Source organism: Penicillium brevicompactum, assembly GCF_028827555.1.
Source record: "Penicillium brevicompactum strain IBT 35665 chromosome Unknown utg000001l_segment0_segment1, whole genome shotgun sequence".
Classification (NCBI taxonomy): domain Eukaryota; kingdom Fungi; phylum Ascomycota; class Eurotiomycetes; order Eurotiales; family Aspergillaceae; genus Penicillium; species Penicillium brevicompactum.
Window position 1 is genome coordinate 66,142 of NW_026623204.1, and position 26,558 is coordinate 92,699.

General features: G+C 49.9%; 9 protein-coding genes across 9 annotated transcripts; 5 read left to right on the forward strand and 4 right to left on the reverse strand.

The window, feature by feature from the left end:
* Window positions 1–7,504: 7,504 nt before the first annotated feature.
* On the forward strand, window positions 7,505–8,678 carry N7506_002460 (C2H2-type zinc finger protein; the record flags this gene model as incomplete). The annotated part of the gene is made up of 3 exons (XM_056951755.1): window positions 7,505–7,953; window positions 8,024–8,502; window positions 8,560–8,678. The coding sequence occupies 3 exons, from the start codon at window positions 7,505–7,507 to the stop codon at window positions 8,676–8,678; spliced, it is 1,047 nt and encodes a 348-aa protein (XP_056814906.1).
* Window positions 8,679–9,667: 989 nt separating this feature from the next.
* Window positions 9,668–11,284, reverse strand: N7506_002461 (uncharacterized protein; the record flags this gene model as incomplete). The annotated part of the gene is made up of 1 exon (XM_056951756.1): window positions 9,668–11,284. One exon carries the CDS (start codon window positions 11,282–11,284, stop codon window positions 9,668–9,670), a length of 1,617 nt encoding a protein of 538 aa, XP_056814907.1.
* Window positions 11,285–11,763: 479 nt separating this feature from the next.
* Window positions 11,764–13,106, reverse strand: N7506_002462 (putative plasma membrane SNARE protein (Sec9); the record flags this gene model as incomplete). The annotated part of the gene is made up of 2 exons (XM_056951757.1): window positions 11,764–11,823; window positions 11,877–13,106. The coding sequence occupies 2 exons, from the start codon at window positions 13,104–13,106 to the stop codon at window positions 11,764–11,766; spliced, it is 1,290 nt and encodes a 429-aa protein (XP_056814908.1).
* A 291-nt stretch (window positions 13,107–13,397) lies between these two features.
* Window positions 13,398–15,794, forward strand: N7506_002463 (Sec1 family protein; the record flags this gene model as incomplete). Its single annotated transcript, XM_056951758.1, has 4 exons — window positions 13,398–13,544; window positions 13,594–13,789; window positions 14,038–14,249; window positions 14,301–15,794. Coding segments are annotated over 4 exons (2,049 nt in total), but the record flags the coding sequence as incomplete, so codon positions are not given.
* A 192-nt stretch (window positions 15,795–15,986) lies between these two features.
* On the reverse strand, window positions 15,987–19,259 carry N7506_002464 (telomere length regulation TEL2 family protein; the record flags this gene model as incomplete). Its single annotated transcript, XM_056951759.1, has 6 exons — window positions 15,987–16,470; window positions 16,528–17,244; window positions 17,295–17,835; window positions 17,890–17,976; window positions 18,027–18,377; window positions 18,428–19,259. 6 exons carry the CDS (start codon window positions 19,257–19,259, stop codon window positions 15,987–15,989), a joined length of 3,012 nt encoding a protein of 1,003 aa, XP_056814910.1.
* Window positions 19,260–19,600: 341 nt separating this feature from the next.
* On the forward strand, window positions 19,601–21,173 carry N7506_002465 (NEDD8-activating protein UBA3; the record flags this gene model as incomplete). The annotated part of the gene is made up of 6 exons (XM_056951760.1): window positions 19,601–19,668; window positions 19,715–19,816; window positions 19,868–19,873; window positions 19,933–20,012; window positions 20,064–20,360; window positions 20,422–21,173. The coding sequence occupies 6 exons, from the start codon at window positions 19,601–19,603 to the stop codon at window positions 21,171–21,173; spliced, it is 1,305 nt and encodes a 434-aa protein (XP_056814911.1).
* A 244-nt stretch (window positions 21,174–21,417) lies between these two features.
* N7506_002466 (DNA-directed RNA polymerase core subunit RPC40) lies at window positions 21,418–22,661 on the reverse strand (the record flags this gene model as incomplete). Its single annotated transcript, XM_056951761.1, has 3 exons — window positions 21,418–22,389; window positions 22,465–22,569; window positions 22,617–22,661. 3 exons carry the CDS (start codon window positions 22,659–22,661, stop codon window positions 21,418–21,420), a joined length of 1,122 nt encoding a protein of 373 aa, XP_056814912.1.
* Window positions 22,662–22,887: 226 nt separating this feature from the next.
* N7506_002467 (NADH-quinone oxidoreductase subunit D) lies at window positions 22,888–24,624 on the forward strand (the record flags this gene model as incomplete). The annotated part of the gene is made up of 3 exons (XM_056951762.1): window positions 22,888–23,745; window positions 23,813–24,533; window positions 24,587–24,624. 3 exons carry the CDS (start codon window positions 22,888–22,890, stop codon window positions 24,622–24,624), a joined length of 1,617 nt encoding a protein of 538 aa, XP_056814913.1.
* A 716-nt stretch (window positions 24,625–25,340) lies between these two features.
* On the forward strand, window positions 25,341–26,404 carry N7506_002468 (uncharacterized protein; the record flags this gene model as incomplete). The annotated part of the gene is made up of 4 exons (XM_056951763.1): window positions 25,341–25,437; window positions 25,509–25,603; window positions 25,658–25,682; window positions 25,734–26,404. 4 exons carry the CDS (start codon window positions 25,341–25,343, stop codon window positions 26,402–26,404), a joined length of 888 nt encoding a protein of 295 aa, XP_056814914.1.
* Window positions 26,405–26,558: the final 154 nt, after the last annotated feature.

The following is a 26,558-nucleotide window of genomic DNA, read 5'->3' on the forward strand; positions in this document are numbered from 1 at the left end:
ATTGATTCTCAACTCAAGCTGGAGACAGAGTGAATCGAGATCTAGATCTAAACAAACAAGCGTGCAGGGTGTAGAGTCGATCTTTGCTTTTTATCAAAACCTCGTAGAATAATCTACAAGGCCAAGCATGGTGACAGGGGGCAATAAGGTAGGGATCGCTCCTAAGGGCGACAATCATGTCAATCATATCGGACTATCTTAAAACCAACGGGCAGGGTCTGGGGTATGCCACTGCCCTCGATTGTGAGCATGTCTGTACCAAAGCCAGCTCTCTCCAGCCCTTCTTCCCCCCTACTCTAAACATAGTAACTGGTACGTACACCATTGCCACCCACACGAGAGAAATAATAATGCCTCAGCTCAGTCGCCACACGGTAAAAAGTCAAGTATTCGTCATCAGGGTCCCGAAAATAAGGAAGAAGGAAAGGAGGGGGGACCCCAGCGAAGTGGGCTCAAGGGACTGCCAAGAAGCGCCAAATGCCTAAGCTCAGGCTTGGCGCAGGACGTGGCCGCGTAAGCTCTCGCAGCGCTGAGGCTTGGCTGTGGGGAATTTGGAAATTACCTTAGATATCTACACTACAGTACTCCGTAAGAACTGGTACGTTGTGTACATTGCTCCAAAAGATAGAGACTATAGCTGTACTATTTGCAATCTATCGATCTTAAGGGCGCTAAATTGTATACAATATCTATGCCATGTGTACTTTAGTACTTTAGTAGGATCTAGCAATCTAGTAATTAAAGTCCAATCTACGAAGTATACTACAGGCATGCTGCAACACAACCTCTATAATTCAGATCCCACGCGGGATTGGAATCTGTCCACGGCTACACAGCCTCCCCCTGAACTGAAATTCCCACAGGAACCGGGGAATGAAGATGTGTGAACGGGAGAGTATACACACAGACCCTGATAAGGGGTGCCCCCTTTTACCTTTTCCATGCTCTTACAGCTCTTACAGGGTCTTTGTATTAACAATATTCAATTCCAATTCTAATTCCAATTCTAATTTTTCAGGGTCTACTATCCCCCTTTGAGAGTAGAGGATCCGAGTTTAATTCTTAATTCTTAATTCTTAATATTTCTTACCACACTCTTTCTCATCTAAATTTCCTCTTACGGAGTGAATGAAATTACTACGAGTTCGTCGACAACGAACCTTGGGTCCCAATGGGTTCGATCCCGGGAAATAACCGGATTTTTTTCTCAAAAAAATAAAAAAATAAAAAAATAAACGAACTGTACGCACGGAGTGAACAGTGAAAAAGAAGGATTAATTTAAGTCTGCATGTCTACAATGTATGTCGATGTCGTAGCGATCGCGTGTTGCGCCAAATGCCAAATGCAGAATGCCTAATACCTAATATCTACTCCGTATGCGCATGTACCATGTACGAAGCACAGCAAAGCCGTCATGCGAGATACCGAGGAATTTCGGAATTCATGTGAAGGGAACTATACGCTGGAGACACTGAAGGTTGACAGCCAATCAGCGGGCGTAGGGCTATTGAACCGCGCATCACAGCAGGGATCGGGGCTTTCAGGAGAAGAGTTGCGCTTTGAATGATTGGGACTGTCAAGATCAAGGATTTGGAGTCACACAAGCAACGTGAGAGGTGTGGGTGTTGGGGTTTAGTTCTTTGTTGCTTTTATTTTTATTTTTTTTCCTTTCCAAATTTATTAGTTATTTACCAGATTTTCTAAGTTCAATATTTTGTCGACTGCTCTCTTTGTTTAACAACAAGTCCGTAAGGGATCGGAGACCCTGCAGGACGCCCCATTCACGACGGTTGAGGCACACAGTGAGGGGCTCTTTGTGGATCGGGCGCCTCTGGCGCGCTCTCTCTCGACGTCAACTGTACGGAGTACTCCGTCCTGCACGAAGGGCTTGGGTGACTCGTACCCCCTAGGCTGAGAACGCTATCTGTACGCTACGCTGCACTTGTACAAGTACACAATATGTACTCCGTAATCTCTCAGTGTTCATGCCGAGTGACATATGCCAAGGGTTATTCAAATCCACTTTCTGCAAGTGCGTCTTATGAACAGGGGAGCTTGAACCTCCCGATGATGCTATAGTGGTTACTACCAGACAGCGCACACCGTAATTCCCGGTCTGCATCCAATCGTCACGTCGCGATATTCTTTCTTTTTTCGGCATTACAAGTGTACCGCGAGAACGGGACCAAACTTTCTTTTCGGGAGGGCCCGATCATGGTGTTTATCGCCTTTTAAGGCAAAAAGTTTATTATGGGGCAGACGCATCTCAGGCCTTGGGAGGATACCTATGAAAAGCCGTGTCCGAAGTACTCCGTACGCCGTACAGAGGACTACGTGGGTCAACTTCTGTCTCGACACGAGATCCGACCGTGATATGACGTCTAATCATTCATAGCTTGCAGCGTAGGGGATCTGAGTATTTGAAAAAAAAAAAAAAAAAAACATTACGGATTCAAGATCCACCTGAGTGTTTCATGTTTCATGTTTAGCGTTGACCCTGAGGCAGTGTTCATGGGTGGAGTCTCAGGATCGCACGCAGGGATCACAGCCAAACGGGCGTTGCGGGGTCCCACGTCACTTGACTGCTTATTTCGGGTAAATTACAGAGAGCATGTACAAGAAGTACTCCCTACATTGGAGGGAACTATAGAGACACTAAGAGTGAAGTGGGAAGTGTAAAATTACCTGAATAAAGGTCGCCAAGATCCCACGCTGAGCTATGTATGGTCTACGGAGTAGAGGCCTCCATATATGCTTCAATAATCTCTTGATTCTAAGGTGAGGGCAAAGTGTATACCTTGTACGAGACAGATACCACGTTGGAAAGGCACGGGATGTGCACGCGTCAGCTCTTGGTGGGCCCTAAAGTATCATTGGTCGATCCATCAATGCCAAGCTCGGCTATCGACTATCTGCCGTCTCCAAGCTTGCAATGAACGGTTTCTTATTGGCGGTCCGTGCTGCACCATGCAAGAATGTGGAGTTCTTTGGAGCTAAAATGCAAGAGGGGTCCGGTATCGGGGTCTATCGGCCAATCACCGATACCCTGGAGCCCTTTGAATTTCCAAGGTTTGCTCTCTGGACAGAGTCCTCTGTACTCCGTAGCCCTGTGCAAATAACTGGGTCCACTGGGATGCAACCTGAAGAAATCGTGACCGTTTGGCTATCTATAGATCCTCTCGTGCACATACGGAGTACTCCTGAGATCATATTTTGAGTCTTTCTACATTGAACTCCGTAATATCAAATCAATTATACAGAGTACTTGTACGGAGTACAGCGCATACAGTATAGGGCATGTGTGGCTAAACACTCACGCACTACACGGAATACCAAGAACGGTGATGTGCACACTGACAACCTTGATTTAGGGACAATGACGATCTGCCGTGTGGGAACCGCCACGATCGGAGCCCCGTGCAGATGACAGCCCATTGTTGGCCAAGGGCCGGTACCTGATTGACACTCGGCATTAAGGCGGATCGTCAACGTGCTCATCTGATTACAACTGGGATTTCAGCATCCCAGTTCCGACCATGTGGTGACAATCATTGACTATATTGTATACAAAATCTAAACTGGGGTCTGGGGTTGAGACTCCAGACTGTTGGTCATTTCTCCGACAATTGTGCGGGCAGACCGCCTTTTTCCTTTTTGTTTTATTTTTCTCCTTTTTTATTATTTTCCCGGCTTTCTCGGAAAAAGGGAAATCCCTGAGAAAAACCGTCGTGACGCGTCAACCTGAGCCGTGTCACTGCGCTGTTCCCGCTTGGGCAAAGTCCACGGAGGAGCGGTCAGGGCCCAGTAAATCCCAGACTTCCCAGAACTGACCCAAACCTTTTGGCGATATCAAATCCACTGTGGATACAGATTCTGGTTACACTTTGCGATAGAGGGTGTTTATCTGTTCATCCGGCACGTTCCGACTCATTATTGTGTACGGGTGTTACTTCGTCCAAATTGTATCGCAATTCCCAAACTCGGGAGTCAAAATAGTCTTTTGTCCAATCGAGTAGAACCAAAAAATGCATGGGGGGTTCCGATAAAATCGTACCCCTCTCATTTTGAGCATGCGCTCAAAAATTAGTGTTCCCCTCCCTCAAAAACGCCACCTGCCAACAGAGAAGGACTCCAGTTTCTACCGGTGAAATGTCAAGTGGGCCAAAACACGGCATGGGCTGAAAAAGGGGGGGTCGCGCTCAGACTGGAGCCCATATTTTGCATTGCTTGTTTTCATCTCATTTCCCTCGACTCCGTACTGCGTAGGACTATTTGATTTCGTGGCGGCTGTGAAGTTCGCTTTTAATTTCACGGGCTCCATTCTCTTCGGTGGGCTCTGGGTACCCAACACGAACACTGCCCAAGAACTTGGGTTTTGTTTTTCGGATGCACCTTCCGCACCCTTTTGTTGTCGAGTCAACGGAAGTTTGGCGAGAAGTGACCAGACCCAGGGACCAGACCCCGTACGGAGTAATGTCTTAAGATTAAGCAGATTTTAAGCATGGGTTGAATCCCGGTTGTGTTTGAGACAGCCAAAAGAGCCAAAAGAGCCAAAAGAACCTAATCCCATCCCAAAGTTTCAACTAACCAGGAATCCTACTTCCGACGTCTAACTTAATTGAAGAATAAGGTCAAGTGGTTTGGGGTAGTTTGATAGAGAGAAACCTAATCTGCGTACAGAGTACTTCGTACGGAGTACTCCAAATTCAATCCGGTAAGCAGAGACCCATGGTCGTTCACGAGGCACAGTTGGCTCGACCCATGGGAGATACCCAGCTCCACCGCATTTGGCCAAGTAAACCACTAGCAAAGATCATATTCTCCCATGGTCCAGCTTCAACCACCCTGGTTGGCTCATAGCTAAGTTTTTCTGGAAACCCGCCAACTTGAGAACGCCCATGGCGCGGGATTGCGGAGAAGGTGATCAGATGGTCCGAAACCGAGGCAAACACTGGTCCACGCCTCCAGAATAACTTTCTTGTTTCCCTTTTTGATTCCCAAATGGTGAGATTAGATCTCCGCAGTGGCGAGTCACGCTGGAACATGTTTCGGCTGTCTTTCTCTACCGGGAGAGCAGCAGTTGATCCTCGGAAAAATCTCCATATACTTTTGATCTAACGCTGTTCCTCCCCGAGTCACCAATCACCGTCGACCCTCACCATGCACCGCTATGCTGATTGGCCGCCCTCGAGGTTACCTTGCGGTTTCTTCAGCCTCTTCCTCGGTTCTTGACTGATCCTTTTTTTTGGCTTTTTCACACTTTGCTTTTTTTTTTTTACATTTTTGCGCTTTCCGTTCCTTGTGATCGAACCCGTACCTGTGGTGACTCCTCCAACGGGGACCGTGGAGACCGGAAATTTACAGACACTATTGGCAGCGGGATGAAGATGGTTCCACTGAGCACGGGTTGGCATCACAGAGTTATTCTCCCATAGGTTTCGAGTTCGGAGGAAATTGCACGATATGATATGTCCGATCCAGGCCTCGACATCTGCCGCGCTATTGCAGCCGCACCCGCCTATTTGTCCACAGGCCTTTACCCCGATCCCCATGGCGGGTTGTGTTCCCGCTCTGACGTCGATGTCCAGTTGACCGAGGGGTTAATGGCTTGCAGCCCGTCCTTATCGATGGTCATCTTCTACTTACAGAGTACTACGTACTCGTCACCGAACCCAGCATACTACGTACTTGTATACTTATATATAGTAAAAAGTTTCAAATTTTTTTTAATTTTTTCGAGATTGATTGTGTCGGCGTTGATTATACTATTTATGTGATACAACTCGCATGGCCCGGGCCATGACATCGTTGGGATTCAAACTTATTGCAGCACCCTGCAGGCCCTTTTTATTTTTTTATTTTCGTGCACCCGCCGTTCCGCTCGTATTTTGTGCGAAAAAAGAACCCAAGTCAAGCCATGAAACGAGAGCCCTGGAGACAGACCGGAGCAAGTCCGAACGATAATTTGGTACTGGCTCTCGCTGAGAGGAATGTCTACACGGTTTCCACCTGTCCCGTGTGGAGTGGACTGCACTGTACATCCTCCACAAGGACATTCAGGCTATTCGATTCAAAACCGTCGTCATCACATTTTTGCTGGATTCCTGTCGAATGGAGTTAGAATGCAGTCAATAATGTTCCCGGCTAGTGATTCGATAACCCTCCCTCAGGATGTAAGGTCGGGCTGGGACGCTAAACCCTCTCTGTGCCGTGTCAAAGACCCATGGCTTAAGCCATTCAGCCATTCCGAGTGTGGGATTTTTATTTGACATATTCGAATGTGCGACAGATGTGACGTTCATTTGAACTTGCGTATCATGATCTATTTCTTCTACGTGGTACTTAATCTTTTTTTAGTACTCCGTAGATATGATGTAGTTATACTCCATTATAGGCTAGACTACGCGAAGTGTACGCAGCCTATACTCCGTATACTCCGTACTCCGTACTATATCACAGTCTCATATTAACCCCGGCGCGGGTATACCCTTTGACACTGGGATCTGCCCCGCTGCCTTGAAACAAAGGCGAACCTTGGTGCATCGTGAGTGGTAAGTCTTGGCGTCCCTTTTCCTTTTTTATTTTTGTTTTTTTCGAATTTCTTTTCTTTCCGCTTTTACCGTTTCCCTTTTCAGCCCACACGGCACAGCTCTCAGCAATTGAACACACTTTGTATGGAGTACACTGAGGTCACTATCTACTTTTTGGGTCTGGTTTACTCCTTTTCTTTTCTTTTTCTTTTTCTGATTTCTAGCCTTTTGGAAGTGGTTGGCCTTACCAAGTATATGGAGTCCTACAGTAGTAATTTCTTTACATTCGACTCCGATCCCGGAGTCCACTACCAGTGTACACTTGTACATTCCTGCCTGCGCGTCTAAATACTTAGAATCGAATCTTCAGATCTTCCATTCCTAAGTTAAGCAATTAATATATTTTAGACCCTGATCGAGATGATTTTAGCTTAAATAGGAATAAAGTATCCTATAAAAGCGTGAGGCCTTAGGGTCCAAGGAACTGGTCCCCGTCATGGGGACCACTCATTGTTTGACAGTCCAATCAGTGAAGGAGTAGACTGTCAACATGGACAAGAGTTCAGGGCCCTAAAAAAAAGACAGTACTCCGTACTCCGTAGGGGGGAAGAAACAGGGAGGGAGGTAAAAAATAGGAAAATAATTAAAAAAAAGAAATCCCCAAAAAATCACCAAAAAGAAAAGAAATCGAAAAAAAAAAAAAAAAAAAAAAAGTGGAAAAGGGAAAAATACAAGTCAATACACGGTACTGTAACGATCTGCAATCCCCGACGGGACGTCGTCAGTGGCACTGGAGTATGGACTCATGCCTCAACACCTTATATTGTTTGTCCCCTTCATAAGCTTCGCCGATCCCCTTCCCCAGACTGCTCATTTTCCTTTTCTTACTTCCTTTGAATAATTGTTGATTGTTGATCTTCGGGTTTATCACTTTACCTTTTCTATCGACGATCCTCTTGCATCTCTATATACCATGACGATGGTCATGGAAAACCAAAACCGTCCCTACGGCGGCATGAGCTTCGACAATGTCTACCATAACCCACCACAATTTACAGACCCATGGGCGGCTCACACTTCGTCGCACTCGACACCTCCAGTCTATGCGACCTCCATGGGCAATGGCGCCAGCATGCCCATCGGCGTGAAGCAGGAGGAAGTCAACCGCACCGGCATGTCTATGCCATACCCCAACATCCCTGTGTCCGCGCCCACAATGGTGCCCGGTAGCACCTACGCGACCGCCAGCTACGGCCCCGAGGTCATGGGTATGCAACACGAGGTGCCGCGCACCACTTTCGACCAGGCTCCTTCCTACACCACTGCTCCCCCCATGAGCAGCTTCGCGCCCGCCAGCTACGCCCCCGTCAGCTATGCTCCTATCCACCCTTCCCCCACCGACAACCGCCGCATTTCCCACTCGTAAGTTGCACCCCCTCTGATCGCAACTCGATGTTTTGTTTCGCGCGCGAATGCTCACAATCCCCCGCAGAGACGCTGCCCGCGTTAACTCCTCTGCCTCCGCACCCACCTTCGGTGATGCGCTCGATGCCAGCCGTGGAATGGTCGCTCTCAGCCAGGACCTGACCCCGCGCAATATCTACGGCCCCGGTCCTCGCGGCGCGCGCAGCTCAGCCGACTCCTACGGCTTCCCCTCCACCCACTCTTCCGCCTCCTCTATCTCCTCCGGCGGCAACTACCCCTACTACAGCGCCTCGGTGGGCTCCGTCGACTCCTCCGTTACAGACTACAGCTCCACTACCTCCGAGTCATACGAGTCGCGCACTCTGCCGCGACCCACCAGTCTTCTGGCTGGCAGTGCTCCCCCTGGTCCGCAATCTATGATGAGCCAATTCAGCTCCAAGTTGCCCTCCAACACTCAGAAAAAGCACAAGTGCAAGGTCTGCGACAAGCGTTTCACGCGTCCCTCATCTTTGCAAACCCATATGTACAGCCACACTGGCGAAAAGCGTAAGTTTTGTCCCAAACAATCACCTCAAACACAATATTCTGACTGTATCTTTCTAGCATTTGCGTGTGACGTTGAAGGCTGCGGGCGGCACTTCTCCGTTGTCTCGAATCTGCGCCGTCACAAGAAGGTCCACAAGGGCGAGAAGGACAGCGGATCTGGCGACGACGACGAGTAATTTCTCTCCCGTGAATATCTTACGACTACATTCTTCTACTCGAGGTCGGAAATTCGTTTCCTCGAGCGCGCTCTCCCTGTCATCAACACAGGGTCCACCACTCAGACCCGCCCTCGTGCCGTTTTCATGATCTCCAACTGTGTTGGCTTGATCTTGGTCGCTCGGCTCTGTCTGCTTGTACTTGTACAATTTGGATACCCTTTCTTTCCTCTTCTCTATATACTCCGGAAACATTTCCTAATCGGAGAGAAAACAATCCCTCTATTTATACCCCCCAACCGAGGGTATAGAGGGCTTGGATCGAGGGCCCGGGCCAGGGAGAGCCCTTTTTATTTCCTTTGTCTGACGTTACGACCATAGAAGCTCCCGGCTGGATGCGTTGCTGGTTTTTTGTTTCCTTTCTTATCCTATCACTAGGCCTGGGCGTCACCTTTTTGTTGTTCTTTTTTTCCCCCTTTCTCGATACCATGGGCTTGTGATGATTCGATGCTTCTTTTCTTGTGGGACACTGTTTTTCCCTTTACCTTTTTGGCTACGTGCCGTCTTCATTTCTCCATCTTGCCTGCATATAGCATGGTTCAGATCTTATTACACCTACATCTTTTTCTTCATTTCTCGTGTGCCTCCAGGGTCACATTTTCTTTTTCCGCCGGGTCTGTTTTCGAGTGCAGTTTTGGGAAGGTGTTGGTGATGATACCCGTGGCATAAGAAAGTTTTTTTATCATGTGGAGCTCAGTCGAGTCTCTATTTACAGTCGCTACTATAACGATATTGTCTAATCAATATAAAAAAGACATTCTGAACACTTTCTCTTCCCATTTGTAGATTCTTTGTCATTGGCTATTCATTTATCGAACTTGTGCAGAAAGTTAAGACTGTCTTGGTGTTTCGACTATCTCTTCATTTGTCTTGAATGTAGGATGTCTGGTGAGATTGAACATTCAAGGGCCACATCGTGTGGAGAGATGTCAATCCACGGACGGTTCTATTCAAAGTTGTCTGTTGAATTGTGGGTCGTTAATAAACCACTCAGTATGCTCATGAGGTAAACGCTGGTTCCTTATCAGATGCACAACTCGCTCCCCGGCTGCACGACCAGCACGACGTCCAAAGACCGCACCAGACGTCAATCCACTTCCACCGGGATAATTGCCATAGAAGATGCCCCCAAGCATCTCACCCGCACAGTACAATCCAGGGACATCTTTCTTCGTCTGCTCCGAAATAACAGCCGCAGTCTCCGGGTTCACAGCCAATCCACCAAAGGTGAAAGTAATGCCCGCTGTAACCTTGACGGCCAGAAAAGGTGGCTTGTCAATTGGCAAAGCCCAATTCGACTTCGAAAGAGCCAAGCCCTTAGTTCCAAGCCCATCCTTGACAGCAGGATCCCACTGCTCCACTTCATTCCCTTCAACGGAAGCGTTATACTCCCTCACAGTCTTCAGGAATTTCCCTGGATCGACCATCCCAGCCAACCCACACTTCTCGGCAAGCTCCTCAATCGAATCACCCTGAATCCGCTTAACGATCTCTCCTCGGTATTCTTCTTCGCGCAGCCAGCCAATAGTCTTGCTGTCCCAAACCTGGAACGCAACCTGCTCAGGCTGCGCAAGCACACGCCGCCCAACCATCGCGTAGGTGTAGTTTCGCATGTCAAAGCCCTCATCCACAAACCGCTCCCCATTGACATTGACCATGATCCCCAACGGATATCCACTCTTAGTGTATTGATTCGAAACATCCCGATCTCCACTCTCAGAAGGCGCATCCGCATCCCACGCAACACTGTGACATCCACCCCAATCGCCCGCAGTACGCGCAAAGACATGCTGCTGAGCGATCTTCAGCAAATCGCCTGTATTGAACGGCGTGCCGCGCACCCTCGCACAATCCCACCCTGGACCAAGATACTGAGCGCGCATCTGGGGATTAGCCTCAAAGCCACCAGCTGCTAGAATCGCCGCGTGAACAGAGATGACTGATCTGTGACGCGGCGTTCCGCCGATGTATTCTACCGCTATGAGTTGGCCGCCCGAACCACCTCTGCAGAGTCTCGTGGCTTCTGTATTAAAGAAGATGGACACGCCTGCGTTGCGGACAGCGCGTAATTCATCTTCCACGAGACCTTTGCCGCCGTCTTGGGTTTTGAGGGCGAGGCCGCCCCAGAATTTGATTCTGTTGTTTACTTCGTAAGCTTGGCGGTTGAAGGAGAGTTGGAAGCGGATGCCGTTAGATGCTAGCCAGTCGATTGTTGAGCGGGAGTCTTCGACTAGGGCTTTTGATAGGGCTGGGTCGGTGCGGTTGTCTGTCATGCGGTTGAGGTCGGATTGGAAGTCTTCGGCTGTGTAGGGTTCCATGTCGATGCGGGATGCTTGCTCTGGAGGTGTGTTGTTGACGATTGGGAGAAGGTCTGCAAGGCCATCGTGGGTTGTGCGAAATGCGCCTGCTGTGAAGTAGGTGTTGCCTCCTGCCCAGGACTCGGGGCACTTGTCGATGAGAATGACTTGGAGATGGGGGTTGGTCTGGGCGGCTGCGAGGGCAGCGCTGAGGCCTGCGTTGCCGCTGCCTATGACTAGGATGTCTGTTCTGCTGGGCAGGTTAGACATGATGGATGTTGCGAGTTTGATGAGTATGGAAGTGTACCTGAGGGTTGACTTATACTGTGCAGATGGAGTTCATCCGAGGTTCAGTCACTGGGCCCACACTCCCCGCAGTTGGGGTGTCGATCTGCGCGTAAACTGGTAACACTGCATGGGGTTATCAGATCAACAAGGATGTTGGGGTTTGGAGACACGCGCAAGATTAAGTTTTATGGACAGCGCAGAGCTCCGATGTGTTCAAACACCTACGTCGAAAGCTGTCGCCAATGATACACATCTACTCGAGTAGGCTGTGGAAATCAATGCGATGCAATTATTATAATATTGACTCAGTGTTTTAGTCGGCTCTGAAGTGACCACGACAATGCAGAACCAGCCCCAACGCCAATGTGTGATCCATGCCAACCGAGAGAGTACAAGCAGATGAATTACAGGACTCGACAGCACCAGGCATATCGCAGTCCCAATTGCTTTGGAGAAGAGGTCTAGTGAATCCGGTCCAGCTTGGCACGGTTCATGGCAATCTGATCGTCGACATAATCGCTCTGCAAGCCATTAGTATCATATCCGGGTAATACATGGATTGACCAAAACTCACCTTGCCTGTGATACGCTCCAAATGTCTGTTCTGTTCGTCGAGCTCCTTACCAGTCGCTTTGGCAAGACCGTTCAAACGGCCCGTAGCACCTCCAAGCAGATCCAAGTTCTGCTCGATCTCGTCCTCCATCTGCTCATCCTCGCTATCTGCCTCGAACTGGTACTTGGCACGCTCAGTCACACTGGCCTTCTTGCCCTTGCCCTGCTTGGCGGCTTCACGGTCAATGTCGCGGAACACGCGGTCCATGCGCTGGTTGGTACCATGAGCCTCGGCCCGTGTACCGTCACGAATTCCACGCTCTTCGCGATGTGTGTTGAGGACCTTCTCATCGCGCTCGCGCCGACGCCGCGAAGCAGTGAACGGGTTCGCCACGTGCACAGCGAACATGCTCTTGTTAAGAGTCTTGAGCTCCTTCGCCTTCTCCGCCGCAAGGCGGCCTTCAATGGTCGTCATGTCCAGACTCTTCTCGGTATCGTGGATCGACTCGCCCTGGGCGCCTAGCCGGGCGAGCGTGGCGCGACCGGTTTCTTCGGCTTGAGCAGCTGCTCGGAGGGCATTCCGCGTCGACGCCACATCGCCCTGCTTCACGAATCGCATCTCATTCTTTGTAGCATTGATCTCCTCTTCCTCTTCCTCTTCCGCGGTCAGCTGGCGGTCCTGGAATGTCGCCATGCTGTACTCGTTGCTGCCGCCGCCGTAGTTCGGTTGTCCGCCTTGTCCACCCTGGCCCTCGGAGTATGGCGGCGGGTTACCGCCCGAGTTGTCGGGTGTGCGCTTAGCACCACCGAACAGCTCGTTGCGAGCCGCATCCGCCGCCGCGGGGTCATTGGGATCGGAACTACCGAGACCACCGTAGCCGCCGGTTCCATAGCGCGAGCCGGAGCCGGAGCCCGAGGCCGGGGAGCTGACGCCTGCGCCAGATCCGCCAAATCGGTCACTTCCATAGCCGCCCTGGTTGCCGTACTTGTTGGCAGAGTATCCGCTGGCGTACTTGTTGTCGGAGGGAATGTTGTGGGGGCTCTGCGACGCGGGGCCGCCGTTGGCGGCAGGGTGGTCGGCAGGCAAGGGAGCGACACCAGCACCAATCTTGGCCTTGGTGTATGGGTCTACTGGAATGTCCTTGGCGTAAGGGTTGGTAGGGGTGGATGGGCTCTTGTCCTTCTTGCGCCCAAAGAGTGCGCGGCGGTTAGAGTCGTCATCGCCTTCAGATTTCTTGTTGAAGAGACCCATGATGAATTGGGGTTTGATACGAGGTGCGGGTGTAATTTGTTAAACGATCGAGGATGAGTTGGAGGGGGTATAAGAAAGAAAAGAAGAAAAAGAAAGTGAGACAAAATAGATCAATTGTGAGACGCCTTCAGGGGAGCATTGAATGTTCGAGATCGCCGCCTGATTGTAATAAATGTACAGAAGAAATACCAAAGTTACTCATACAAATTTCCCCTCACTCGCGCAAAACGAACCATACACATACGGAACTTTACAAAGTTACATCAGCAGTGGCAGTGCTAAACCCAAAGCGGGCGCAGTGGCACTCCAACGACATCTGTTTATTTTTGGCCACGACATTCTGCTGCCTGTTTCAATGAAATGGCGCCCTTTTCGGGGTCAGATGCTGACCATTTCAAGGACAAGGCGCGGAGGGATCTCCTGACTTTACTGGAAGGCGTGAGTATAGCTCCCCGATTCCTCGAATCACCGCTAATTACTTGTCCAGGTCCGGGGGAAGAAGAACCTCGTCATAAGCCAGGAGCTGGCTGGCCCAGTGGGGCTATTCGTCAAGTTCTCTGAGCTCCAAGACTATGGAGTCCACCGGGTCTTCTACCTGGAGAATGCAAACATTGACTCATCTCAACGCAATGTTGTGTTCTTAGTTCGTGGCGAGAAGGCTCGCCACGTTCGAACTGTGGCAGGTATGACATTGCTCTTTTTGCCTTCCCTTTCGGCTTATGAGGCCATTGCTCGTATCTTCTATGTTTGGGATACGAAATGGGCCACACTCAGATTACGCAGATCTCTTCAACCCTATGTAATCTGGATGGAACTTGCCCTATATTGATATACATTTTATCACATCTTTTACAAGCTCATTTCATTAGGGCATCTATCTATACACATCCACATTGAGCGCCATCAGGATGAGCTGACATTGTTATTTCAGAGCAGATCAAGCGCCTGCAGAACAACGGCAACGTTGAACATGAGTATTCCATCTTCTTCTCGCCGAGGCGGACCCTCGTGGGAAATGCAGTACTGGAAGAGGCTGGAATTATTGGCGACGTAAACATTGCCGAATTTCCACTTCTGTTCATGCCGCTAGAGCAGGACATCTTGTCGCTAGAATTGGATGATTCATTCAGCGATTTGTACTTGGTGAGTGGGAATCTCTTTCTTGGGAAGCTATTTCATCCTAACCTGAAATAGCACAAAGATCCTGGATGCATATTCCATGCCGCCAAGGCTCTGATGGGTATCCAGCAACGCCACGGGTATTTCCCAAGAATCGTTGGAAAGGGCGACAATGCCCGCCGCTTGACAGATCTGCTGCTGCGCATGAGAAAGGAACTCGACGCAGAAGAGAGCTCTGGCCTGGCTGATCCGTCTGCTCGAGGGCTATTACCCAGCTCGAATGTTGAGAACCTGATCATCATCGATCGCGATGTCGATTTCGGAACAGCTCTTCTAACACAACTCACGTATGAAGGCTTGATTGATGAGTACGTTGGTATCAAGAACAATCAGGCAGATATCGACACAAGCATTGTTGGTCCCGCCTCTGCACCGCAGCCTCAGGAATCATCTAAGACACCCCAGCAACATGGCCCACCAAAGCGCAAGGTCCAACTGGATGCCTCAGATCAACTGTTTAACCAACTCCGGGATGCTAACTTTGCAATCGTGGGTGATATCCTGAACAAAGTTGCACGGCGCCTGGAGAACGAATACGAAACCCGTCATACAGCCAAAACGACCGGCGAACTCCGGGAGTTTGTCAATAGGCTCCCAACATATCAGTTGGAGCACCAGAGTCTTCGAACACATACAAACCTAGCAGAGGAGATAATGCGACTCACACGGTCCGAGACCTTCCGCAAAACACTAGAAGTCCAACAAAACAACGCTGCTGGTGCAGACTCGACATACCAGCACGAGACCATTGAAGAGCTCATTGCCCGAGACATTCCATTAAAAACGGTCCTCCGACTTCTTTGCCTGGAATCATGCATGTCGGGCGGTCTCCGCCCACGCGACTTGGAAAACTTCAAGCGACAGATCGTGCAAGCATACGGGCACCAGCATCTTCTCACATTCTGGGCGTTGGAAAAGATGGAGCTGCTGCAACCCCGATCTCCAGCTACAACTATGCTTCTTCCAACATCAGGCGCACAGGCAGGCACAAAGACGAACTATGGATACCTGCGCAAGAACCTCCGCCTTGTCATTGAAGAAGTCAGCGAGAAAGATCCCAACGATATCTCATACGTGTACAGTGGCTTTGCACCACTGAGCGTCCGGCTAGTGCAATGCGTACTGCAGAAATCCTACATGGTCTCGCTTATCAAGGGTGGGACGCCTGCTGCTTCTATCAATGCCGCCAGCACAGTGTCTCCTGGCTGGCTTGGCTTCGAGGATGTGGTTAAAAGCGCGCGGGGTGCGACTTTCAGCATTGTGCAGAAAGGCGATGACAAGGCTGTCCGCGCGCGACAGACGCTCAGTGGAAACTCTGGTACCAAGACTGTGTACGTCTTTTTCTTGGGTGGCATCACGTTCACGGAGATTGCTGCTCTGCGCTTTATTGCTGCTCAGGAGGCCCCGCGGAGAAAGATTGTCATTTGTACCACGAGTATCATCAGCGGCGATCGGATGATGGAGGCGGCTATCGAGAAGGGTAGCTTTGGCCCGGCCAGTGCAAAGTAATTAGATTAATCTACTTCGGCGCTCATAGCGATGTCATTTTCGGAAGCAATTCAGCAATATTATCTACAACTTGAAACCTCATGTCGCAACGTTATGTGGATATGATAAGTGGTTCTAGCATTATCCATCTCGAGATTCTTCACCCAAACCAGCTCAATAACTGTTTCATGGCTTCATACAGTAGAAAGTGAACTAATAGCTGAAACCAGAGTGCACACCCATTAATCGGCCTTGGTACCGCTCCATCACCTCACCAAGCCGTACCATGACACCAGCAGCGAGTGTACGTATCTGCTCCTGTGGATCACTAACAGCAGAGCTTGGATCGGCCCGTGCAGCAGATGGTGGCGTCCGATCAAACACCTGAGAAGCCCACTCACGCAACTCGATTACCTGGGTCGCATACTCAGTGACTAATCGTTCTTCGCCGTTTGAGCCAGATGCGATGTTGAGATCTACCACAACAAGGAACAGAGACAACAGAGCGGCGGTTACCGTTGGCTCACTGGATGTAGAGGCTGTATGCAGTGAAAGGAGAAGGGAAATGGCTTCGTGGGTGAGACCAGGCAGGAAGGGGGTGCTTGGGCCTGTGGTAGAGAGAATGAGAGAAAGGGTTTGGAGGAACAGAGTGAGGAGATGCGGAATGAAGAATGGATTGTATGAGGAGGAAGACGATCTGCAATCAAGTCAGTATGCATGGCATAGCGCATTGGGCTGGATTTAGAGGACTTACGATGCGATTTGCAGCATCATGATTTCGAACCGGCCCTGCATTGGGAAGAAGAAGCCTTCGGCCAGCACCTTGTGTAGATCCTTTATTGTGGACTTCTGACGCTGGGTATCACGCTGCTGGCGTTTCTTTTCCACTTCCATGCGTGATGAGAAAGTGCGCACTTTGAGAGCATTAGGTCCTGTCATTGCATCTGCCGCGTTTGCTGCTAGTGGCTGCAACGATGCGCGGGACATTTCGCGAGTGAGCGTTGCAATAGGAGATTCGTCGGCTCCAGAATAAACAGTTTCTAAAGAAGGGGAAAGACGTTTTGATGGGAATGATGTGTCGCCAGTGGTCGGGAGACGAAGTGCTTTGGAATCATCTTCCCCATTGCCAGCTATTTCACGGGCACTCAGACCAAGCGCCGTTAAAACAGCAGATCTTTGCACTTGAGATATATCGCCATCAAAGTATATGGCAGTGAACCAGCGCGCCATTTTGAAGGGCTGGGATACGATCAGTGCAATCATGCTCTGCAAACGAGACTCGTGGAACGTCGGATGATCATTTTCATTTTGAAGACCAACGATCGTCAATGCTAGTTCTTCGATCTGTTCGGCAAGCTCAGTTCCGAAGCCTATTTTCCTTCGGATCAAAGATGGGGCTGTGGTTATAGCAAGGTGGTGTCGTTCAACATTTTCGGTGTCTCTGAGGGCTGGAATCAGATCGCGTATGTATCTGACATTTGTTAGCACGTTCGAAGCGAATTCGTGAAATCCAAGACTCACACTGGTGCTACTGGTTTATTCCGTTGGATCAACGTGGGATCGTCATCAGAATCATACGCGTCGTCATCTGGCTTCTCATATGGGATGAGATCATCGTCGTCATCGTCGTTGTCTTCCTCACTGTCCTCTATTTCCTCGATCGCAACAATTTTGCTGGTTTCCTGGCGCTGGGCATGTGCTTTTGCTTTAGGCACGGGCTTGGGTTGAATTGTCTCTGGCCTTGCCGGTTGGACGACCTGCAATGTTTTGATAGAGCCGGGAGAGCCGAGCTGGTCGTGAACATTGGTCAAATTCAGATACCACTGGGCTTCCTCGCTTTTCATTTCATCAAGATCAAACTTAAGCACCTTGTCAGGCTGTTCAACAAGCGCAGAGATTCCAGTTCCAACGACCATGCCAAGGAATCGAGCCCTGTTCGAGGACGCAGCTAGTCGATTAGACACTGCGTTCAAATATGCACTTGACCGGCCTGCATCTTGGACCTGCGATTTATCTGATCGCTGAAGGTGCCCGGCAGCAAGAAGGATGATTTGTGCATTTGCTGATTACAATTAGAAGCTCTTCTGCTGCAGAAAGGCACCAGGAGCCGACTTACCATTCTGAACCACGTTTGGGACGTGTTTGATAGAGAACCTATCTCCAAATTGTTCCAAGCTGCGATGAAGCACGGAGCTCAACACATCTGTTTGGGTTGTTAGTTTAGATTTTTGTGAGACCCAGGGAAGGACTGACCGCTGCGATCACTATAAGTGACCAGAAGAGCACGACGCAGTCCTAATGTGGTGATAGAGCCACCCTGTGACTTCGAAAGCCATTCAATGACCAGATTCTCCAGATGAGACCGACTAGGGATGACCACGGAGCACAAAGCTGCTACAGCCCCGATAGACTCTGATGAAGCTAAAGGCTGATTCACCGAGCCGGACAGGTCGTCTGCAAAGTGCCTTCGTTGAATATCACGGAAGATTGCTTCGAGGAACGCGGTTTGTTCGATTGGTTTGAGTTGATCTTGTAGCAAGGTAAAGGGTTCGGGTGAAGAGTGCTCAAGGAGTAGACTCGCGTAGACTTCCTTGACGAATTGATCTGTGTCTTGTTAGCTTTAAAACTATAATCACACAGAATAGTATATTTACCAGTATAACCAAGACTCAAAGATCTGCCCACAAGAAGAGCAAGGGACGACCAGCCGGTTGTGTCCTCCTGATTGAGCTTGAGTGCCATGTGGGCGACATTGCGCCCAATCCACACCGCATATTGAGGCCCAGTTGCGATCCAATGGCTTGGAGACACCGAAGATGCATCTAGAACAGTCAGAGCCTCAGCTGCCGTGGATAGAATTTTACCGGCAGCAACAAGGGACACGAGTTCCCTCCACGCAACTTGCTGTCGGGTGTTGTTGTCAGAGATTTTCGATATGTCGGAATAAAGCCTAAGAATGAAATCCTTCGGTTCTGTCAAAGCGGCTAGTACAGCCAAAACTTCTTGAATTCCGAGCTGACTACTTGACCCTTGGGCTTGATGGGCAGAGGCACGCGCGGCGCTGATCAACGTGCGTAGCTGAGCGACCAGGGAGCCAATACCAGCGACACTGCTCAGACATCTCAACAGCGCTGCTCGGGACTTCAGATCCTTTCCTTTGCTCTGTTTGGAATCCAGCAATCCCCAATGGGTTGGAATCGTGGTGCTGACTAACAATTGGAGAATCTGAGCTGTGATGGGGCTTGCAAGTCGGAGATCAAAGTCCCTGTCAGCTTTGGTTTTGCTGAAAGGATCGATAAATGTCAAGATGGCAGATAATTGTTCTCGATCAGGGTTCGACTTGAGTAGATCTATAATGTGACGAGATGATAAGTGGTCGAGATCTAGGTCATGTTTTGTTGAGTCTTCCGAAACAGCAGCAGCAGGCGTGATGAAGGGGTCTGAATCCCGCTTAACAGTTTTGACCTCTGTTAAAAGTCCATCCATTTTGAATCTTCGCCGAAATCGTTTTCGACGAGGAAAGACAAGCTGTTTCTGAGGTGAAGTTTCCAGTATGCGGGCAGCTCATTAGTCAGCTTGGCCAGCCCACGCGCGCGCGATGAGTGCTGTCACTTCCTCTGACTTCTCGATACTTTCGATACTTCTGTGATCTGAGCAGGAATCTAACCCTTGCAGGCCATCGGAATTTTTCCAACCCAAATTCACCTTATCTCAAAGACAACAAAAGCCGGATCAGGTCGACTGTAGAGACAGCGGATCGTGACTTGATACTAGGTGATCGGGTCCATCTACTTCCATCGATTTTTTGAATGAGAAACATTACCAAAATGGACTTGGATATCGAAACCCCAGGAAGCCCGGAAGCTCCAGTCTACGTGGACCAGCAGGGTCGATGGTAAGTCGCGCCACCCGCGATCATCCACCTCTCTAATACCCCACAGGAAGCATCTTTACAACGTTCTCAGCAAACGGGGTCCCTACACAGACGAAGAATGGGTCCCTGGACCTGAGACCATTCAGTCTCTGGAATCATCCAAGATCTTGTAAGTCGATGTATTCCGCAGACTTTGTTGCTTTGCTAACCGGATTCCTAGGGTGATGTATGTCTGCCTTATCAGTTCTTGTTCTTTAGCGACATTGTCAACTAATAAGAACCTAGCGGAGCTGGAGGACTGGGGTGTGAAATTTTGAAGAACCTAGCTTTGTCTGGATTCAAAGACATCCATGTAATCGACATGGGTATGTTCTTTGCGATACACACCATCGAGACCAGAAGCTGATGATTGCCAGACACAATTGATATTTCAAATCTGAACCGACAGTTCCTTTTCCGTCAGGCTGATATTGGAAAACCCAAGGCCGAAGTTGCTGCCGCTTTCGTGCAAAAGAGAGTGAAGGGTGTCACCATCACACCTTATGTTGGCAAGATCCAGGATAAGGATGAAGATTACTACATGCAATTTAAGATCATCATCTGCGGCTTGGACAGCATCGAAGCCAGACGATGGATTAATGCCACCTTGATCTCAATGGTGGACATGGAAGACCCTGACAGTCTAAAGCCATTGGTCGACGGCGGGACTGAAGGTATGGGCTATTATAGAAAACCTTCCCCCTTCCTCCCAAGGACATGGCTAACTTGAAACAGGGTTCAAGGGACAAGCGCGTGTGATTTTGCCAACACTCTCATCATGCATCGAGTGCCAGCTTGATATGCACGCTCCCCGTCCCGCAGTTCCCCTCTGCACCATTGCCACTATCCCTCGCCAGCCTCAGCATTGCATTGAATGGGCACACCAGATTGCATGGCAAGAGAAGCGCAAAGATGATACTTTCGATAGCGATGACATGGAGCACATCTCATGGATATACAACGCCGCTTATGAACGAGCACAGCAGTTCCATATTCACGGAGTCACTTTCCAAATGACACAAGGCGTTGTGAAGAACATTATTCCCGCCATCGCATCAACAAATGCTGTCATTGCAGCTTCCACGACCTCCGAAGTCCTGAAGATCGCCAGTTCCAGCAACCCCTACCTCGACAACTACATGATGTATGCCGGCGAGGAAGGAGTATACACCTACACCTTCGAGGCCGAAAAGAAACCTGACTGCCCCGTGTGTGGTAACCTTGCCCGCAAGATGAACGTGGATCCCAATATGACATTGGGTGAATTTATCGAGAGTTTGGGCGAGCGGGCTGAGTCCCAATTGAAGAAGCCCAGCATGCGTACCGAGGAAAAGACTCTCTACCAACGGTTCCCGCCTCAGCTGGAGGAAATGACGAGACCGCACTTAAAGTTGAAGCTGTCAGAACTGATCGAGGATGGCCAGGAGATCGCTGTCAGTGATCCGGCTTATACCATCGATTTCCGCTTCCGTCTCAATTTCAACTAAACGCTCAGTGCTCTGATGCAATATCTACGGCGACCGAATACTTGATGACAAGAGAATTAGCTTCAGTTGACTGTGTAGAATTCAAAAGATAGCTGTTGGCCTGCTCTTTTCCAAGACAATTAACAACATCCACACTCCAGCCTCGTGAGGCGGAGCCCCGACCAAACTTTTCGTAAATGTACAGCGCAAACGTAGCCAATATATCCAACGCCGAGAATGCATAAATAAGGTGAAGAGTGCTAACCTAACCCATCAGGTCGGTCAAACCTCTCTTCCACCGGTTGCACTTCAACTTCAGAACCTTAACAGCCTCAAGGAAGAGCACGTCACTGTCAAATTGACCAGTGCTCTCCACATTAAAGATAAAGTGGTCGCGCACACGTCCAAGTTTGACCTTGTCCTTGAACTCCTCGTGGCGCAAGCACTCTCTGCTAACGGTATCCGAGAAGGCATCCTTGACAACAGCCTTTTGCTCGCCGGCGTGGCCTTCGTACCCACTTCCGCGCTTCGCAGCCTCTGCGGAGGTGACGGGCTCAAGACCAATAACACCCTTGGGGAAGCACTTGGCGAACTTCTTCGCATCGTCTCCAATGATAGGACGCTGGATATTGATATCGGGGAGGAGGCGGTACGAGGCAGTGGCAACCGGGGAGAACTTGGCGTGATCAGCACCAATACCCTTCTGACAGTGCAGTTCCATCTGGATAGCCTGACCGGGACGCAGCTTGGCAATCAGAATATCCGGGTTGACGGGTGCGATAGCACCATCATCGACAAAGTATTGCTCTTGGCGACCAACGGGGGTGAACATGAGGTCCTTAGCGTAAACATTGGCGTTGGCGTAGAGCTTGCGGGGATCCTGCTCGTCCTTGGCTGCGTGCTCATTCTTGTAGCATTCCACATCGAGGTGGAGCACAATAGTGTTGAAATCACAGGGACCGTCTTCCTCCCCGCCCTCCTCGGTGGCCTTCTTGAACCATTGCATCCAGTTGATTCCCTCGACAGAACCCTTCAGTGGGATCAGACCCAAACGTTGTGCGAGCACCTCGTCTTGAATGACAGAGGTGTTGTTGTGAATGAAGCAATCCTCAATAGCGATAGTTGGAATTTCGGCCATGAGAATACGGCGGAAAGCGTTGGCGACCGCGGCATCGAGTCCGATCAGCGAGAAGGAAGCCTCAAATTGATCATTGCGGTGGAACTCGACTTGGAAATTCTGTTAGATAAAAAAGATTAGTATTTGTTGAATCGCATTTGACAGATAGCACCTGAAAAGGGTTTCAGCACGTACCTTCTGGAATTCGTCGATTGCCCAGCCATGCGACTCTCCGGGCCAGTGGCCAGGAAAATCTGTGGAGGGGATGTTGGTGACGGTTTCGGCATTGATGCCAATGAGCTAGGACTGTTAGCATGGATCATAGCTTATAACTCCGTTGAACATACTCGGCGACGCTTCAGCTCGTCCTGCGAGGGAACTAGAGGCGCCATGGTGGGCAAGTATTGAAGGCTTGGTGAAGGTTGAGGGTAAAATCCGCGATCACCGATAAGAGGAATTTCTCGAAGCAATTTTCTATATGGCCTAAGGCAGAACTTGGTCTTTATTCTGCAGACATAAAATTGGATTATGTGAGCTGCATACCGCCCAAATGCATGTAAGTTAGCATGCCGCTAACTAGATTAGGTCTAGCTTCACGCTAGATTGAATGCAGTATAGATGCCCTCACAAGCCAACCAGCAACGGGCTGATGACCCGGCAGCTTTTCACGTGACGAGCCAAAATGCGCGACTCCGGGCCAACTTCAATTCACCAGTCCTTTTCCGTAGCGAGCCATCCCCACCCATTGAATGCGCCTGGATTGAGGATCATCTCCCCTCTCTTCCCCCTCGGACCTCCCACTACCTATCCTTCATGGCCGCTTCTTTCGCTCGCCTGGCGGGCAATGCGCCCAAAAGGCTCTGCCTCCGCCCCTCCTCGTTGAACACATCCATTCCTCGTTCTCGATCGATAACCACCTCCGTTCCTCGCCGTCATGCAGAGGCTGCCGCTTACCAGGCCACACGACTTGTGCCGACCGACCCGACTTTCACCTCTATGGCCAACAAGCCCCCAACCGAGGACCCCGATGCGGCTGGTCTTGAATCCGAGGCCGAAGGGATCGACCGCAAGATCCGTCACTACACTGTCAACTTCGGTCCCCAGCACCCTGCTGCTCACGGTGTGCTCCGATTGATTCTGGAGCTGAACGGTGAAGAAATTGTCCGCTCCGATCCTCACGTCGGTCTGCTTCACCGTGGTACCGAGAAGTTGATCGAGTACAAGACTTACATGCAGGCCCTGCCATACTTCGATCGATTGGATTACGTTTCCATGATGACCAACGAGCAGTGCTTCTCTCTCGCTGTTGAGAAGTTGCTGAACGTCGAACTTCCCGAGCGCGCCAAGTGGATTCGCACCTTGTTCGGTGAGATGACCCGAGTCTTGAACCACCTCATGTCCGTCTTGTCCCACGCCATGGACGTTGGCGCCCTTACTCCCTTCTTGTGGGGTTTCGAAGAGCGTGAGAAGCTTATGGTAAGTGCTGAACAGCTATCCATTGCGACGTCAGCGGAGCCTTGAATTCTGACATTGGATGTTTTAGGAATTCTACGAGCGTGTCTCCGGTGCTCGTCTTCACGCCGCCTACGTCCGCCCCGGTGGTGTTTCACAGGATATTCCCATTGGTCTCCTTGACGACATCTACCAGTGGGCCACTCAATTCGGTGACCGCATTGACGAAACCGAGGAGCTGCTCACAGACAACCGTATCTGGAAGGCCAGAACCCAGGGTGTCGGAGTTGTTAACGCCGCCGATGCGCTCAACATGAGTTTCACCGGTGTCATGCTTCGTGGATCCGGTGTTCCCTACGATATCCGCAAGTCTCAGCCCTACGATGCCTACGATCAGGTTGAGTTTGACGTCCCCGTCGGTGTCAACGGTGACTGCTACGACCGTTACCTTTGCCGTATGGAGGAATTCCGCCAGTCTCTCCGTATCATCCACCAGTGCCTGAACAAGATGCCCGCTGGTCCCGTTCGTGTTGAGGACTACAAGATCTCTCCTCCTCCCCGCGCCGCCATGAAGGAGAACATGGAGGCCCTCATTCACCACTTCCTGCTCTTCACCAAGGGTTACTCTGTTCCCCCTGGAGAGACATACTCTGCCATCGAGGCCCCTAAGGGTGAGATGGGTGTGTTCCTTGTCTCCGACGGCAGCGAGCGCCCATACCGCTGCAAGATTCGTGCTCCTGGTTTCGCTCACTTGGGTGGTTTCGACCAGGTGTCTCGTGGTCACCTTCTCGCCGATGCTGTCGCTATCATCGGTAAGTTTTCTTTCCCATTGGGTCATTCACATCAAATGCTAACGTTTTTAAAGGTACTATGGATCTGGTGTTCGGAGAGGTTGACCGGTAAATCATGTTGGCAACGCAATAATAAAAACGAAAAACCAAAACCGAAGAAAACCTTCCCATGGCACTCTTTTAGATGGTTAGATTCGCCTGTGCCGGGGGATAAAATCAGAAAAGAGGAACGATTTACTTCCTTGATGTGATTCATAAACCCTGAATCTTCCGATGCTGGCCGGGGTGTATCAAATGTTCCATGTTTTCTTCTCATGGCGTTGTGCTATTATGTCTTGTCATTCTCCTTTGTGTGTCTGCTTTTTTCCCCAACTACTGCTTCAAATAAGCCCTGTGTATAGTGAACCCTGATTCTTTTGTGAGTTGTTTTCTTACTCTCAGCGTAGTATGCTGCTTTTGATCGTAAACTGCATTGCTTGAATCATTATCTGGGTAATTCGTGTCCACAAGTAAACTGGTGTGGACAATTGAACTACCATCTTGTTCTTTGCATATCCCAATGCAAGGTACCCGGACGTCGACCTCGGGAGACGAGGCTCGACCCATGGGCTTCGAGGGTCCATGCATTGCGTCGATTCACCCAAAGCTAACGATCATTTTCGAAAGTCGATACTAGTCAAATAGCTACTCCGGAGATCAACCGCTCGGTAATCCCCCGCGTTCAGCCCGGCTTCTTGGGACGACCTCCATGCTTCCAAATCGGCTATATGTAAATGCAACATAAAACAGAAGGAATAATTCAGCCAAGCAGCGAGCATCCTTCTGAAAATGGCAAAACCAACAGAACCCCATGTCATCTACCCTAAGTGGTTTGGGGGTTCAGCATCATGCATGGCTGTACTTGTTTCTCATCCTTTGGACTTGAGTAAGTGAATTCAGAGGCATATCAACCCAATCAAATATTCAGGAATTAACCAAGTGCCCAAAAAGTCAAAGTAAGAATGCAGATGCAGTGCGGAGCTAAAGTCGGCACCCTCGCTACCGGAGTTCGAATCATTCGAGGGGAAGGCATATCTGGGCTCTATAACGGGGTAGGTCTGATGCAAATGCGAACATGAAGTCATTCAAGCGCTGACAGACACGAGCTCTCCGCAGGATTTATGAGACAGTGTGAGTGAAATGGCTAGGTATAAATCAAGCTATTGCTAATTATTTTGCAAGTGACATATGGCTCAGTCCGCATTGGTCTCTACGAGACACTGAAAGAGCAAACAAAGTCAAATGATATTCCAAACTCCCCACCTGTGCTTGGTCTACTTGCAGGTATATCAGGGTTTGTCGGTGCCATATTCGGCAACGCTTCGGACATTGGAAATATCCGCATGCAGAATGACGGCTCATTGCCTCCAGAACTTCGGCGCAATTATCGCCACATCTTCGATGCGTGGACACAGATCAAACGACAAGAAGGATGGAAAGCTTTTGGGCAGGGATTATGGCCAAATGCCTTCCGCTGTGGCATGATGACTAGCTGCCAGCTTGCCTCATATGATACCTTCAGGGACATTCTAGCTGCGAGCACTGGCGTTTCTAGCGAGCATCCTGGATTACACGTGTCGGCTTCTTTCATGGCTGCACTGGTTGCTACTACGGTATGCAGTCCTATTGATGTCATCAAAACGCAGATGATGGGGGCTTCGGGAAGATATGGAGTTCTGCAGGTCATCAAGGATCTTACCATTTCCGAAGGTATCAGATGGATCTTTCGAGGCTGGACGCCTAGTCTTGTCCGCTTGGGACCCCAAACAGTGGCGACATTAGTGCTTCTGGAGCAACACAAGCGAGTATTTCGAGAGTTTAAACAAGCAGATGTCCGGAAAGTTACCCAATGAGAACAAAAACAAATATAACTAGCCAAGTTCCCGAGACCGCCGCTCCGAAGGTTGTGGCATCCACCTGGGCATCTGCATCGATGCCGATGCTTTAGTCAGTTTACCATTCCTATTCAACAATTTAGCTTTCTGATTCAGACCCGATAGATTTGTT